The sequence below is a fragment of the Panulirus ornatus genome, chromosome 12, assembly GCF_036320965.1.
Source record: "Panulirus ornatus isolate Po-2019 chromosome 12, ASM3632096v1, whole genome shotgun sequence".
NCBI lineage: Eukaryota > Metazoa > Arthropoda > Malacostraca > Decapoda > Palinuridae > Panulirus > Panulirus ornatus.
In genome coordinates, this window is record NC_092235.1 from 45935059 (window position 1) to 45953333 (window position 18275).

Consider the following 18275-nt stretch of genomic DNA (forward strand, 5'->3'; position numbering starts at 1 on the left):
CTATGATCCACTTCCGCTTCCATGGTTCCATCCGCTGCCAGATCCACTCCCAGATATCTAAAACACTTCACTTCCTCCAGTTTTTCTCCATTCAAACTCACCTCCCAATTGACTTGACCCTCAACCCTACTGTACCTAATAACCTTGCTCTTATTCACATTTACTCTTAACTTTCTTCTTCCACACACTTTACCAAACTCAGTCACCAGCTTCTGCAGTTTCTCACATGAATCAGCCACCAGCGCTGTATCATCAGCGAACAACAACTGACTCACTTCCCAAGCTCTCTCATCCCCAACAGACTTCATACTTGCCCCTCTTTCCAAAACTCTTGCATTTACCTCCCTAACAACCCCATCCATAAACAAATTAAACAACCATGGAGACATCACACACCCCTGCCGCAAACCTACATTCACTGAGAACCAATCACTTTCCTCTCTTCCTACACGTACACATGCCTTACATCCTCGATAAAAACTTTTCACTGCTTCTAACAACTTTCCTCCCACACCATATATTCTTAATACCTTCCACAGAGCATCTCTATCAACTCTATCATATGCCTTCTCCAGATCCATAAATGCTACATACAAATCCATTTGCTTTTCTAAGTATTTCTCACATACATTCTTCAAAGCAAACACCTGATCCACACATCCTCTACCACTTCTGAAACCACACTGCTCTTCCCCAATCTGATGCTCTGTACATGCCTTCACCCTCTCACTCAATACCCTCCCATATAATTTACCAGGAATACTCAACAAACTTATACCTCTGTAATTTGAGCACTCACTCTTATCCCCTTTGCCTTTGTACAATGGCACTATGCACGCATTCCGCCAATCCTCAGGCACCTCACCATGAGTCATACATCCATTAAATAACCTTACCAACCAGTCAACAATACAGTCACCCCCTTTTTTAATAAATTCCACTGCAATACCATCCAAACCTGCTGCCTTGCCGGCTTTCATCTTCCGCAAAGCTTTCACTACCTCTTCTCTGTTTACCAAATCATTTTCCCTAACCCTCTCACTTTGCACACCACCTCGACCAAAACACCCTATATCTGCCACTCTATCATCAAACACATTCAACAAACCTTCAAAATACTCACTCCATCTCCTTCTCACATCACCACTACTTGTTATCACCAAAACAAACTTACCTGTCTATAATATGCCTGGTAAACATCCACCTAGACATTATGTGTTGACCAGGAACACAGGTGTTTATAAAGTCCTTCCATGAATCAGAGTCGATGACATCAAGTGGCAACGTGTTATTCACAAAGAAACTTATTAACAAATTAAAAAGAAATAAAAATTCGTTACATTTCATCATGACTGACTGACTTAAAGACTTTTAGACAAAGTTGAGTGTTAATTTAGTTTACTGACCTTCTCTTTAAAGAGGCCTTGGTGACTCTAGATGGTCCAGTCATAGTCTCCTGTATAGTTGGCTGAATCATGGTCCTCTGCCTCTTGTTGCTGAGGCACTCCAGATAGTCATTTGGCCACTTCTTCCTTTTCTAGATCACCACCTCATCCTTGATGTACCGGTTGAACTGGTTCTGGACATTAGAGTGGCATCTGGAGACATGTTGTTTGAGGTTGTTTTGGATCTTGTTGCTTGCTGAGAGTAAGTTCTTGTTTGGCAGACACAGCAAGCACTTGTATCATAGGTTCTACTTGTCCTTGGGGCCGATGTATTCAAAATATTTGTCTTGGTATGGCCAAGGGTTACTGGGTTCAGTTTTTCTGCTAGGAGCTCCAGTTGCTTGACTTAAGGTTTAAGCTCTGACAACACTAGATTCTCCTTCACCTTCAGGCATTGAAACATATGATTTCAGTCTCAGTCTCTTTCTGAGTCTTCTTGATGAAACGATATATCATCTTTCTATAGATAATATTGTCATACCAAAATCAGTCAAAAGGACACTGTATGAAAGGTTACTGTATCGAGTTGAGTTTGTTTCGCTTAAAGTAAGTTTATTGTAGTGAAAACCTGAAAAGAGACAAAAAAAAGGAGAATAAAAAGGAACGAAGAACATCAGACCATCTGGAATTGATTGCAAATAGACTGTCAGTCCCCATTTCAGTTCTAATTGGGAAAAGGACCCACATTCCTGGTCACTGTCCTCATAATGGACCGAGTTCCAGGAATCTGGTTCTTTTGGAACTCGGTCCTGCCCACCTTTGCCTTTGACATAGGTCAGTTTTGAAAATATGTGGTGTGCCTGTCTAAAAGCATATAGAGTGAAAACAGATGAGTCATGTTCACTGCTTGCTATTTCCACCGTTGCTGGCTTTTTGTTTCATACTCATCCATCACCATTTAGTCTAGATTCATTATAAAAGATTGGTAATATGCCATTTTGTTACTGAGGATATCTTTTTAGTTGCCTGGCATATATGCACATACTTCAGTTTATCTTACACATGGATCCAAGATTGGATTAGGCCTGTTAAAAGTGCAGCCCTCAGTTGCAGTTCCAGAGTAAAATTTTTTCATCTTAAATCTTGCTAGAAAATAAATGAATTAGAAATGAATTACATAAGTATACTTATGTAAGTAGGAGAGATGGCCAGAGAGCGTTATTGGATTACGTGTTAATTGACAGGCGTGCGAAAGAGAGACTTTTGGATGTTAATGTGCTGAGAGGTGCAACTGGAGGGATGTCTGATCATTATCTTGTGGAGGCTAAGGTGAAGATTTGTATGGGTTTTCAGAAAAGAAGAGTGAATGTTGGGGTGAAGAGGATGGTGAAAGTAAGTGAGCTTGAGAAGGAGACCTGTGTGAGGAAGTACCAGGAGAAACTGAGTACAGAATGGAAAAAGGTGAGAACAATGGAAGTAAGGGGAGTGGGGGAGGAATGGGATGTATTTAGGGAATCAGTGATGGATTGCGCAAAAGATGCTTGGGGCATGAGAAGAGTGGGAGGTGGGTTGATTAGAAAGGGTAGTGAGTGGTGGGATGAAGAAGTAAGAGTATTAGTGAAAGAGAAGAGAGAGGCATTTGGACGATTTTTGCAGGGAAAAAATGCAATTGAGTGGGAGATGTATAAAAGAAAGAGACAGGAGGTCAAGAGAAAGGTGCAAGAGGTGAAAAAAAGGGCAAATGAGAGTTGGGGTGAGAGAGTATCATTAAATTTTAGGGAGAATAAAAAGATGTTCTGGAAGGAGGTAAATAAAGTGCGTAAGACAAGGGAGCAAATGGGTACTTCAGTGAAGGGCGCAAATGGGGAGGTGATAACAAGTAGTGGTGATGTGAGAAGGAGATGGAGTGAGTATTTTGAAGGTTTGTTGAATGTGTTTGATGATAGAGTGGCAGATATAGGGTGTTTTGGTCGAGGTGGTGTGCAAAGTGAGAGGGTTAGGGAAAATGATTTGGTAAACAGAGAAGAGGTAGTGAAAGCTTTGTGGAAGATGAAAGCTGGGAAGGCAGCAGGTTTGGATGGTATTGCAGTGGAATTTATTAAAAAAGGGGGTGACTGTATTGTTGACTGGTTGGTAAGGTTATTTAATGTATGTATGACTCATGGTGAGGTGCCTGAGGATTGGCGGAATGCGTGCATAGTGCCATTGTACAAAGGGAAAGGGGATAAGAGTGAGTGCTCAAATTACAGAGGTATAAGTTTGTTGAGTATTCCTGGTAAGTTATATGGGAGGGTATTGATTGAGAGGGTGAAGGCATGTACAGAGCATCAGATTGGGGAAGAGCAGTGTGGTTTCAGAAGTGGTAGAGGATGTGTGGATCAGGTGTTTGCTTTGAAGAATGTATGTGAGAAATACTTAGAAAAGCAAATGGATTTGTATGTAGCATTTATGGATCTGGAGAAGGCATATGATAGAGTTGATAGAGATGCTCTGTGGAAGGTATTAAGAATATATGGTGTGGGAGGAAAGTTGTTAGAAGCAGTGAAAAGTTTTTATTGAGGATGTAAGGCATGTGTACGTGTAGGAAGAGAGGAAAGTGATTGGTTCTCAGTGAATGTAGGTTTGCGGCAGGGGTGTGTGATGTCTCCATGGTTGTTTAATTTGTTTATGGATGGGGTTGTTAGGGAGGTAAATGCAAGAGTTTTGGAAAGAGGGGCAAGTATGAAGTCTGTTGGGGATGAGAGAGCTTGGGAAGTGAGTCAGTTGTTGTTCGCTGATGATACAGCGCTGGTGGCTGATTCATGTGAGAATCTGTAGAAGCTGGTGACTGAGTTTGGTAAAGTGTGTGGAAGAAGAAAGTTAAGAGTAAATGTGAATAAGAGCAAGGTTATTAGGTACAGTAGGGTTGAGGGTCAAGTCAATTGGGAGGTGAGTTTGAATGGAGAAAAACTGGAGGAAGTGAAGTGTTTTAGATATCTGGGAGTGGATCTGGCAGCGGATGGAACCATGGAAGCGGAAGTGGATCATAGGGTGGGGGAGGGGGAGAAAATTCTGGGGGCCTTGAAGAATGTGTGGAAGTCGAGAACATTATCTCGGAAAGCAAAAATGGGTATGTTTGAAGGAATAGTGGTTCCAACAATGTTGTATGGTTGCGAGGCATGGGCTATGGATAGAGTTGTGCACAGGAGGATGGATGTGCTGGAAATGAGATGTTTGAGGACAATGTGTGGTGTGAGGTGGTTTGATCGAGTGAGTAACGTAAGGGTAAGAGAGATGTGTGGAAATAAAAAGAGCGTGGTTGAGAGAGCAGAAGAGGGTGTTTTGAAGTGGTTTGGGCACATGGAGAGGATGAGTGAGGAAAGATTGACCAAGAGGATATATGTGTCAGAGGTGGAGGGAACAAGGAGAAGAGGGAGACCAAATTGGAGGTGGAAAGATGGAGTGAAAAAGATTTTGTGTGATCGGGGCCTGAACATGCAGGAGGGTGAAAGGAGGGCAAGGAATAGAGTGAATTGGAGCGATGTGGTATACCGGGGTTGACGTGCTGTCAGTGGATTGAATCAAGGCATGTGAAGCGTCTGGGGTAAACCATGGAAAGCTGTGTAGGTATGTATATTTGCGTGTGTGGACGTATGTATATACATGTGTATGGGGGGGGTTGGGCCATTTCTTTCGTCTGTTTCCTTGCGCTACCTCGCAAACGCGGGAGACAGCGACAAAGTATAATAAAAAAAAATTAAAAAAATGAATTTGTATGATTAAACATTTCAAGAAAAAGATTGTTTGGTGTGTGGTGGTCCACTGCTTTTTGTCACTTAACTTCTTCAGCAGAATTATATTTAACCTATTCACTGCCGCTGGTGTCTGTCAGTCACAGTATATTTTCTCTTCACTATAGCTTGCACATGTACAATTATGATTCTTGAATTGTCCACCTCTCTCTTAAGGTGATATATATTATATATGGCCATTGATGCTTGTGGTGGCATCCCACATATTGTTGCCTGATACTACAGCCTAAAGTTTTTCCATGCACCAATCAGTGTGTGCATTAATATCAAGGAAGCATATACAGGATCCACAGCCTATCTTTATTTGCTAATTTCTGAGGCTGTGAGCTTTTATAAAATTATAGATATAAGTGATGGAAATCCTTTACAATCACATTTCTTTTTGACAACAACAATTCGAAAATTCCACACATCTCACAACATGCCTGACATTATTACACTTGTCATGCCTCATGTGCTGGCAGCATATCAGCATAACTAATATAGTATGTAGCACATGTAAGTAGTTTTTGAATGTTTGGAGTTTCATTTAAAGAATTATGTTCTGGTTAATCCAAATGACAAAATTACAGATATAGTTTTTTTGGAATACAGTATTTGCAAATTTCAAGTACACACAGGATTTTAAGACTGCCACTGTGAAAGAGTAAAGTGTTATTTTTACTAAACCTTGATGGTAAGACTGTGCATAACTCAACCAGATGTTTTGTTACTGATGTGAATTTGCAAATTATGGCCCTTATATTCATACCAATGCAGTTATCACTGGCCAACATTCAAAATGTGGGTGCACATATATGAACATATAATTTTTTTTCTTTCTCACATACATATTCACCATATCCTGTGTGAGCAAAATTGTGTCCAAAACTACTAAAATACTTTTGCATGATGCTGCCTATGTCCTTTTTTTTCTTACTGTAGGAAGGGGATTCCCTGTTTAGGAATAATTGTAGTTTGTGGTTCCCAAGTTATTGCATTTGTATAAGGGATTTGCTGTTGCCTATGTAACTGTATTATTAGGATTTCCTTCATCTTTCATAACTTTTTAATGAAAATAAATTCTTTCAGTATCAGACAGTAGCATCTCTGATTTTGGCTGTAGTGTCAGTAAGGGTTAAACTCAAGATATATTGAAGAATATATCATTGATGAAATGTAAAGTCTTGTGCTTCTTTGTGTATTAATATACCTGAGTAATCTCCACCCTCCACACATTGCAGATTCCCATCAAACTTTTGTCTTTTCCTTCTGAATGTATTTTTTTGTCTCCTTATTGTGAACATCTTGATCCACATATTTTTTATACGTCTTTTTGGAGAGACCTAAATCTTACTAATTTGGGTAATTTGAACAACTGTAGTCAGCCTCTTTAGTTTGGTTAAGACTTTACTCACTCAAAAGTCCTCATCATAGAGCTTGAATGAAAAACAAAGAAGGGCAGTATAAAGAGAAAAAAAGGAAAATTGGTCTTGAGTTTTTGAGGATGGAAAACCTACCATGTAAAAAGAGGCATGTTATAGCTATTAGAAAATGCATAAGAGGGTAAACAGAGGGTAAAAGATGCTTCGTTGTTTAACCCACAAATTGCCAGTGGCAGCGCTGTAAATGTGTGATGTGATGGTTTGTCAAGTTTTGTTTGGTTTAGCTTGTGGTAGATGCATAGATATAGTTATCATATGGAAGAAGCAGAAGAAATGTGTATAATCTGTGCCAGTCTTTGAGATCAAATCAACAGAATTAAGTGAGACTAGACTCAACTCTGTTAGCAAGTACTGTGCTATATCAGCTTCTGATTCTGAAGGCTGTTTATGTTAGAGAAATTAAGGCACCATTTTCTAGCTTCCAAGTTTATTTCTTCCTCCTCACAGAGTACAAATATAAACAAGCCTCCCTGCAGTGATTGTATGTATGAATAATAAACATTAAAAGTAAATAAATACAGTTGTTACAGTAAAGATAATGATGATGGATTATTTCTTATACAGTTACTTTTTATAAAAAATAAGTACCATACACAGAGCTACAGCTGGCTAAGATATGAGAATAGTACTCTCTGCAAGGACAGATCAGTCTTTTTTGTTACTGGAATACTTTATGGGAAGATAAAAATCTTTTTCACGCCATCTTTCCACCTCCAATTTGGTCACCCACTTCTCCTCGTTCCCTCCACCTCCGACACATATATCCTCTTGGTCAATCTTTCCTCACTCATTCTCTCCATGTGCCCAAACCATTTCAAAACACCCTTTTCTGCTCTCTCAACCTCACTCTTTTTATTTCCACACATCTCTCTTACCCTTACATTACTTACTCGATCAAACCACCTCACGCCACATATTGTCCTCAAACAAAAATAGAAAGAATTTTTATGTTTTATAGTTGTTAAACTTCACAAGTTTATGTATCCTTTTGGGAAATCCTGTTCTAATCTTGATTTCCATAAGTAGTTGTGATGAGGGTAGACATAGATGGGGAAAGAGAAGATGGAGCAGCTTTGAAAGAACTAGAGGAATATGGAGTTGAGTAATTTGCACAACAGTTAGCTAGGTCATATATTGAAGTCATTTAAAAAAAAGATGAAGACAGTAGGAGATAGAACAGAACCAAATGAACTCCATTGTTGATGAAGAATGAAAGAAAGGTTGATCCCTGTGCATCAATGAATTGGACTAACTGAAGTAGAATTTGGGTATATTAGACAGAGTAAGGAGGAAAGCCAAGGAAGAGAGCTTGCATACCATATCAGTTTTCATGAAATTAAGAGCTACAACATTTGATTCTGCAAAATCTCTTATATATGACCAGATAATAGTAAAATAAGTAAGGATATCACTAATGGTTCTCATCATGCAAACTCAATATTGTTGATTAGAGAGCAATGAGATTCAAGATGTTTAAGGAAATGGAGGTCAGGAGTTGAACAGTAAAGTAGTACTTTGAAGGATTTTAGTTGTAAGCTTTCTCAGGGATGAGCTCTACCAATGTATGATTTGAAGATGGAGGAAAAGTTATGTTTTTAAAGAAGCATTAGCACAAATTAAAAGGTATACCAAGTATTTCCCATGCCTTACTTTTGTCAAAGGAGAGAAGTCCCTTTTGGACAGTACAAGAGATAAAGGGTCATGGCAGAAGATAAGAAAATGGTGCATTAGGAGGCGAGAATATATTGTAATCATTGAAAGTAGAAAAAGAAAATTTATTTTATCTGTAGGAGAAACAGCAATAGTATCATATGCATGGAAAAGGGAAGGAGAGGTATACTGAGAGAAGTTCTTAAGGATATTTTTATTCTGATAAGAAGGGGGAGCTGTGGTTTCAGTGCATTATTGCATGACAGCTGGGGACCGAGTGTGAACGATTGGGGCCTTTGTTGTCTTTTCCTGGCGCTGCCTCGCACACGTGAGGGGGGAGGGGGTTGTTATTTCATGTGTGGCGGGATGGCGATGGGAATGAATAAGGGCAGACAGTATGAATTATGTACATGTGTATTTATGTATATGTCTGTGTATGTATATATATGTATATGTTGAGATGTATAGGTATGTATATTTGCGTGTGTGGACGTGTATGTATATACATGTGTATGTGGGTGGGTTGGGCCATTCTTTCGTCTGTTTCCTTGCGCTACCTCGCTAACGTGGGAGACAGCGAAAAAGCAAAATAAATATAAAAAATGAATAAGAAAGACATTAGTTGAAGGAGAGGTTAGCACATTTCATTTGGATGAAGAAGTGCTTACGCTCATGTTTAGTGTATTTACAGTGATTTTGGTTTAAAAAGAAAGCTGATTGACAGCTAAAGGAAGGAGTGTTTTTAAGTCTAAGCCCTAACCCAAATGACCTCAAAACAGGTGATTGAACCACATGTTGGATAGACATAATTTGAGAGGAAGAGATGATGTATACCCTTTGCTCTGTGCTTGGCAGAGACAAAGGCATTGCCCTAGGAATGGCATTAGTCATTCCAGAGAGAAAAGGAGCTTTCATGAGTTAGTCTAGTCAGTGATACTAAAATTTGATAGTTGTTATTTACAAGTGAGACTGTGCAGATGTTCACATTGCGAGGCTGATTGTGGGATATCTGAATTTTCTTTTTCAGTGTATATATGTATATGTATTATTTATTTTTATGTATTATACTTTGTCGCTATCTCCAGTGTTAGTAAGGTAGCGCAAGGAAACAGACGAAAGAATGACCCAACCCACCCACATACACGTCCACACACACACATACATACCTATACATCTCAATGTATACATACATATACACACACAGACATATACATATATACACATGTTCATAATTCATACTGTCTGCCCTTATTCATTCCCGTCACCACCCCGCAACACATGAAATGAAAACCCCCTCCCCCTGCATGTGCATGAGGTAGCGCTAGGAAAAGACAGCAAAGGCCGCATTCGTTCACACTCAGTCTCTATCTGTCATGTATAATGCACTGAAACCTTGGCTCCCTTTCCAGATCCAGGCCCCCCAAAACTTTCCATGGTTTACCCCAGACACTTCACATGCCCTGGTTCAATCCATTGACAGCACGTCAACCCCAGTATACCACATCGTTCCAATTCACTCTATTCCTTGCACGCCTTTTACCCTCCTGCATGTTCAGGCCCTGATCACTCAAGATCTTTTTCACTCAGTCTTTCCACCTCCAGTTTGGTCTCCCACTTCTCCTCATTCCCTCCACCTCAGACACATATATCCTCTTTGTCAATCTTTCCTCACTCATTCTCTCCATGTGACCAAACCATTTCAAAACACCCTCTTCTGCTCTCTCAACCACAGTCTTTTTATTACCACACGTCTCTCTTACCCTTTCATTACTTACTCAATCAAACCACCTCACACCACATATTGTCCTCAAACATCTCATTTCCAGCACATCCACCCTCCTCCACACAACTCTATCTTTAGCCCACGCCTCGCAACCATATAACATTGTCGGAACCACTATTTTCTCAAACGTACCCATTTTGGCTTTCCAAGATAATGTTCTCGACTTCCACACATTTTTCAACACTCCCAGAACTTTTGCCCCCTCCCCCACCCTATGGTTCACCTCTGCTTGCATGGTTCCATCCACTGCCAAATCCACTCCCAGATATCTAAAACACTTCACTTCCTCCAGTTTTTCTCCATTCACACTTACCTCCCAATTGACTTGTCCCTCAACCCTTCTGTACCTAATAACCTTGCTCTTATTCACATTAACTCTCAGCTTTCTTCTTTCACACTCTTTACCAAACTCAGTCACCAGCCTTTGCAGTTTCTCATCCGAATCAGCCACCATGCTGTATCATCAGCGAACAACAACCGATTCACTTCCCAAGCCTTCTCATCCAGAACAGACTGCATACTTGCCCCTCTCTCCAAGACTCTTGCATTCTCCTCCCTAACAACCTCATCCATAAACAAATTAAACAACCATGGAGAATCATGCACCCCTGCCGCGAACCGACATTCACTGAGAACCAATCATTTTCATCTCTTCCTACTCGTACACGTTCCTTACGATAAAAACTTTTCACTGCTTCTATCAACTTGCTTCCCACACCATATATTCATAATACCTTCTACAGAGTATCTCTATCAACTCTCTCATATGCCTTCCTCAGATCCATAAATGCTACATACAAATCCATTTGTTTTTCTAATTATTTCTCACATACATTCTTCAAAGCAAATACTTGATCCACACATCTTCTACCACTTCTGAAACCACACTGATCTTCCCCAATCTGATGCTCTGTACATGCCCTCACCCTCTCAATCAATGCCCTTCCATATAATATCCCAGGAATACTCAACAAACTTATACCTCTGTGATTTGAGCACTCACCTTTATCCCCTTTGCCTTTGTACAATGGCACTATGCATGCATTCTGCCAATCCTCAGGCACCTCACCATGAGCCATACATACATTGGATATCCTCTACAACCAGTTAGCAACACAGTCACCCCCTTTTTTGATAAATTCCACTGCATATAAAACAGGTTTGCAGATTAACCCTCAAGGTTAGAATCCTGGATTCTCATATGAAATTATTCATTCATCTAGAGTACCTGTTTCTTTATCAGAGTAGGTTTTTGAATCCTTTTGATCTCTCATATACTTTCCTATTGCATAATTTTAAACTATTTTGTTTTTCTCATTGCACTTTTACATCATCATTTCATGGCGTTACTATTTTTCTAACATCTTTTAACTGCATAGATCTTCAACTAGATTTATTATAGCCATTATAGTTTTTCTGTGTACCACACTTTCTCTCCTGATACGTCTTCTTCAAACCTCTCCACCTTTTGCCCTTTTTGCCTGAAGTTACATTACCCAATTTTTATTTCAGTGCAAAGAAACACTTTGCAGAAAAATGAAGCTTGGGTTATCAGAAGGGCCTTCTTCATATACAGTATTGCATTACATGAGAATAATTTTGTATATTTTTTATACCTAGTCGCTGTCTCCCACGTTAGCGAGATAGCGTGAGGAAACAGACGAAAGAATGGCCCAACCCACCCACATACACATGCATATACATAAACGCCCACACACGCACATATACATACCTATTCATTTCAACGTATACAAACATATACACACAGACATATACTTATATACACATGTACATATGTATACTTGCTGCCTTCATCCATTCCCATCGCCACTCCGCCACACATGAAACAGCACCCCCCCCCCTCCCCCTGCGGTCACGCTAGTAGCGTTAGGAAAAGGCAACGGAGGCCACATTCGGTCACACTCAGTCTCTAGCTGTCATGTGTAATGCACCGAAACCACAGCTCCCTTTCCAAATCCAGGCTCCACAAATATTCCATGGTTTACCCCAGACGCTTCACATGCCCTGGTTCAATTCATTAACAGCACATCAACCGCAGTATACCACATCGTTCCAATTCACTCTATTCCTCGTGCGCCTTTCACCCTCCAGTATGTTCAGGCCCTGATTGCTCAAAATCTTTTTCACTCCATCCTTCCACCTCCAATTTGGTCTCCACCTTCTCCTCGTTCCCTCCACCTCTGACACATATATCCTCTGTCAATCTTTCCTTACTCAATCTTTCCATCTGACCTGACCATTTCAATACACCCTCTTCTGCTCTCTCAACCACACTCTTATTACCACACATCTCTCTTACCCTTTCATTACTTTCTCGATCAAACTACCTCCCACCACATGTTGTCTTCAAACATCTCATTTCCAACACATCCACCCTCCTTGGCACAACTCTATCAATAGTCCATGCCTCACAACCATATAACATTGTTGGAACCACTATTCCCTCAAACATACCCATTTTTGCTCTCCGAGATAATATCCTAGCCTTCCACACATTCTTCAATGCTCCTAGAACCTTCGCCCCCTCCCCACCCTGTGACTCGCTTCCACTTCCATGGTTTCATCCGCTGCCAAATCCACTCCCAGATATCTAAAACACTTCACTTCCTCCAGTTTTTCTCCATTCAAACTTACCTCCAATTAACTTGTCACTCAACCCTACTGAACCTAATAACCTTGCTCATATTCACATTTACTTTCAGCTTTCTTCTTTCACACATTTTACCATACTTATTCACCAACATCTGCAGTTTCTTACCCAAATCAGCCACCAGCACTGTATCATCTGCAAACAACTGACTCACTTCCCAAGCCCTCTCATCCAGAACAGACAGCATACTTGCCCCTCTCTCCAAAACTCTTGCATTCACCTCCCTAACAACCCCATCCATAAACAAATTATACAACCATGGAATCATCAGGCACCCCTGCCACAAATCGACATTCACTGGGAACCAGTCACTTTCCTCTCTTCCTACTCGTACACATGCCTTACATCCTTGATAAAAACTTTTCACTGCTTCTAGCAACTTACCTCCCACACCATATACTTTTGATACCTTCCACAGAGCATCTCTATCAACTCTTTCTTATGCCTCCTCCAGATTCATAAATGCTACGTACAAATCCATTTGTTTTTCTAAGTATTTCTCACACTCTTCAAAGCAAATGCCTGATCCACACATCCTCTGCTATTTCTAGAACCACACTGCTCTTCCCCAATCTGATGCTTTGTACATGCCTTTTCCCTCTCAATCAATACTCTCCCATATAATTTACCAGGAATACTCAACAAACTTTTACCTCTGTAATTTCAACACTCACCTTTATCCCCTTCGCCTTTGTGCAGTAGCACCATGCATGTATTCCGCCAATCCTCAGGCACTTCAGCATGAACCATACATACACTGAATATCCTTACCAACCAGTCATCAACACAATCACCCCCATTTTTGATAAATTCCACTGCAATACCATCCAATCCTGCCGCCTTGCCGGCTTCCTTATTTCGCAATGCTTTCACTACCTCTTCCCTGTTCACCAAACTATTCTCCCTGACCCTTTCACTTCACACACTACCTCGACCAAAGCACCCTATATCTCCCACTCTATCATCAAACACATTCAACAAACCTTCTATATACTCACTCTATCTCTTCACTTCACCATTACTTGTTATTACCTCCCCATTAGCCCCCTTCACCGATGTTCCCATTTGTTCTCTTGTCTCATGCACTTTATTTACCTCCCTCCAAAACATCTTTATATTTCTCATACTTATTGGGACTTTGTTGCAGGTGCATCCAACATTAGATCTTAATGGTGTGTAGTTATAATTATCAGCAAGGGAGTATAAATATTAACATACTTTCATTTGCAGCCATTCTTAGTTTTCCATTTACAGTATGTACCTTTGTAAATATTTGAGCACTGCATTTCTTTATCTGTAGCAATCTTCAGTCTTTTCTTTGAGTTCCATAAGATTTTTGTGCCAATAGATATATTCGATCAGGTATGGTTAACGTGTTTTTGATTCTGGCATTTGTTGCAGATCTGCAAGTTTAGAAGTTCAGAGTGCTATTGATGGAATCCCTTTCAAGTTGGGATCAAATGTTCTTCTAGAGAGTCAAACACCATCTTATGACATCAGTTCTGTCACACAAATGATATCAAAAATAAATTCTTTCAATTGGGATGACTATGAGTACAGCTTTGAGCTAGAGCGAAGTATTTTAAAAGAATTTGATAGCACTGAGCAAACAAGTGGAGAATAAAATTTTCAGAAACTCTATTACTCATGTGTTGCAATATTTGGCACATTTTCATTAGATTTTCCCATAGCCAGCCTATTTAGATTGCCATCATTATTTTAAGAATATGTGCAAAACTTTCATACTCACATGGCCAGCTAGGCCAGTTAAGACACCAGTTTATTTCACATATTTTGTCATATTATCTTGAATATGCAGATGATTAGTAATTCATGCATTAGGTGAGAACCAAGTATAAAGATAAATGTTTTAGAAAGATATATGAAAAATGTAATTTACTAGACTGTACCTTTTCGACAATTTTATGTAGAATGTTTTGAACCAAAGATTATTACTTATGCTCAGTAAGACTTCAGTTTATTTCATTTATTTCACCTTGTATTTTTCTGAATATGTAATTACTTATTTGTACTGTGCAAGAAGGATGGTTTACACTTGTGAGCCCCCATCTCTTGAACATTTCTCAACTGTTTTATGTAGTCTTTTAAATTTGTTTATGCTGTTCACAGTTACCACATCCTCTTTCAATTTATTCTATTCATTTACCTCGTATGCTGTAAAAGGACTTCTTTATGTTTGTTTTGACAAGATTCTTGCTTCTTTTCATGCAATGTCCTCTGGTTGTCCTGTCCCTACATTTTTTCAAGAGCTGTTCACCATCTATATCATTAGTCTGTTTTTAAAACTAAAAATTTTTTGTCAGGTTAACTGTCACTTCTCTTTCTTCCATGAAGGGCAGGTTTAAGGCTTCACCTCCCTTAATTCAGGTACCACTTTCACTGCCCTCCTCTGGGCCTTCTTTATTAATGCTTGGTGTTTCTTTAAGTTTGGTGACCAAACTTGAGATGCATATTGTAGCTTTGGCTTATGTAGGATATGAACAGCTTATTAAATATTGCCTTATCCATGTACCTGAAGGCTTTACTAATATATACCAGAAGACAGTTTGTTCTTAACGATTCTTCTTATGTTACACATTGGTGATAGGTTGGTGATAGGTTAGGGATGTTGTCAACCTCCAGTTCCCTCATACACAGGATCCTGAAATTTATTTTTTGCTAAATTGTAATCATATTGAGGCTTTCTCTCTCTGTCCCATCCTCATTACTTTATATTTCTTTCAATTTGTTCCATACTCATTACTTTATATTTCTTTCACTCCATCCCATCCTCATTACTTTACATATGCTTGGGTTGAATTTCATAAACCATGTATCATAGTTCTTTGGAGTCTGTCAGGGTCCCCTTGTAAGTTTATACAATCTTGTCACCTTTTCAGGTCAAGGTCCCCTTTTAAGGTAATACAATCCTGCCACCTTTTCACTTCCCTCTTGTCCCTAGTATCAGCACCAAACATATTCAGGTAGATGTGCATACCCTCTGACAGGTATTTACATAGTTCACTCCATTGTTGACCTCCACCCATTTTGAGGTTTCTCAGACACATTTACCTTGGTCTCTTCCACTAAGATAATCCATCCATTGAAGAAGTCTTCACTATTCTTGTTTGGTGGTAATCCAGTGTCTTAATCAGCCTCCTATGCAGTACAGCATCAAATGGTTTTTGCCAGTCCAGACAAAAATGATCCACCCAGCCTTCCCTCTTGTCTAAAATAGAGCTCACTCTCTCATATGTAGAAATCTAAAACTTTCATGACACTCATCATGGACGTCCGTGGTGTAGCGATTAGCATTCCTGATCATGAAGTATTCATGAGCCACCCACGGTCAAGTGCATAGGTTCAAATCCTAGTTATGGCAGTCAGTCTATGCTCATCCCAGCTTTTCATCCACTGAATGGGTTTGTCAATAAAATGGCTGTCTGGCTTAGGTTATGGTATGTCCAAACCATTTTGATACACCCTCTTCTGCTCTCTCAACCACACTCTTTTTATTTCCACACTTCTCTCTTCCCCTTTCATTACTTACTTGATGAACCACCTTACACCACATATTGTCCTCAAACATTTCATTTCCAACGCATCCACCCTCCTCTGTACATCCCTATCTATAGCCCATGCCTCACAACCATATAATATTGTTGGAAGTACTTTCCTTCAAACATGCCCATTTTTGCTCCACAATAACATTCTCTCTTTCCACACATATTTCATTGCTCCCTGAACTTTTGCCCCCTCCCATACCTTCCCATTCACTTCCACCTCCATGGTTCCATTTGCTACGAAATCCACTCCCAGATATGAAAAACACTTCACTGTGTCTAATTTTTCTCCATTCAAACTTACATCCCAACCAACTTGTCCTTCAACCCTGCTGAACCTAATATCCTAATAACCTTGGAAGTGAGTCTAAGGGTGATGGAGGGGGTGAAGGTTCTTAGAACGATGAAGAGTGTGTGGAAAGAGAGAACGTTATCTCGGAGAGCAAAAATGGGTATGTTTGAAGGAACAGTAGTTCCAATGATATTATATGGTTGTGAGGCATTGACTATAGATAAGGTTGTATGGAGGAAGGTGGATGAGTTGGAAATGAAATGTTTGAGGACAATATGTGGTGTGAAGTGGTTTGACAGAATAAGTAATGAAGGGGTAATAAAAAGAGTGTGGTTGAGAGAGCAGAGAAGGGTGTGTTAAAATGGTTTGGACATATGGAAAGAATGAGTAAGGTAAGGTGGAGGGAACAAGGAGAAGTGGGAGATCAAATTGGTGATGGAAGGATGGAGTGAAAAAGATTTTGAGTGATCAGGGCCTGAACATACAGGAGGATGAAAGGTGTGCAAGGAATAGAGTGAATTGGAATGATGTGGTATACCAGGGTCAGAGTGCTGTCAGTGGATTGAACCAGGGCATGTGAGGCATCTGGGGTAAACTATGGAAAGTTTTGTGGGGCCTGGATGTGGAAAGGGAGCTGTGGTTTCGGTGCATTACACATGACAGCTGGACAGTGTGAACAAATGTGGCCTTTGTTGTCTACCTAGGTGCTATTTCATGTGTGGCAGGGTGGCGACAGGAATGGATGAAGGCAACAAGTATGAATATGTGTATATATGTGTATGTCAGTGTATGTTTATGTATGTATACATTGAAATGTATAGGAATGTATATGTGTGTGTGAGGGCATTTATGTATATACATGTGTAAGTGGTTAGGTTGGGCCATTCTTTCATCTGTTTCCTTGTGCTAACTTGCTAACGCAGGAAACAGCAACAATGAATAATTATGAAATACTACATATTCATATTCATTATTCATTATCCTTAATTGCTGTTTCCCGTCTCCTCGAGGTAGCGCCAGGAATCAGATGAAGAATGGCCCATCCACTTACATACGCATATATATATATATATATATATATATATATATATATATATATATATATATATATATATATATATATATATATACATACATACATAAACGCCCATACATGCACATATACTTATCAAAATATACACATATATATACATATACATAGAAAGACATATACATATATACACATACATATTCATGCTAACCTGACCCCAGGAAACAGAATTGCTACCCCCTGCTTCAGCAATGTAGCACCAGGAAAACAGACAAAAAAAGGCTACTTTCGTTCACACTCAGTCTAGCTTCCATATGAAATGCACCAAAACCACAGCTCCCTATCCACATCCAGGCCCCAAAGACCTTCCTTTGGTTTACCCCAGATGTTTCACAGGCCCTGGTTCAGTCCATTGACAGCACGTCAACCCCAGTGTACCACATTGTTGTAATTCACTCTATTCCTTAAATGCATCTCACCCTCCTGTATGTTGAGGCCCTGATTACCCAAAATCTTTTTCACTCCATCCTTCCACCTTCAATTTGGTCTCCCATTTCTTCTTGTTCTCTCCACCTCTGACACATATTACCTCTTTATCAATCTTTCCTCACTCATTCTCTCCATGTGACCAAACCATTTCAATACACCCTCTTCAGCTCTCTCAACCACACTCTTTTTATTACCAA

The 18275-nt window shown here is 39.8% G+C and overlaps 1 protein-coding gene across 2 annotated transcripts in view; it reads left to right on the forward strand.

Moving 5' to 3' along the window:
* LOC139752036 (uncharacterized) overlaps positions 1–14678 on the forward strand; it is an 84012-nt gene extending 69334 nt beyond the window's left edge. The window contains exon 4 of one of the 2 annotated variants that reach the window (XM_071667833.1): positions 14106–14678. In XM_071667833.1, coding sequence (XP_071523934.1) covers positions 14106–14328 — 223 coding nt within the window. In that variant the 3' untranslated portion in view covers positions 14329–14678. The remainder of the gene's footprint in view (positions 1–14105) is intronic. The other variant, XM_071667834.1, reaches the window with a different exon arrangement.
* The last annotated feature ends 3597 nt before the right edge of the window (positions 14679–18275 follow it).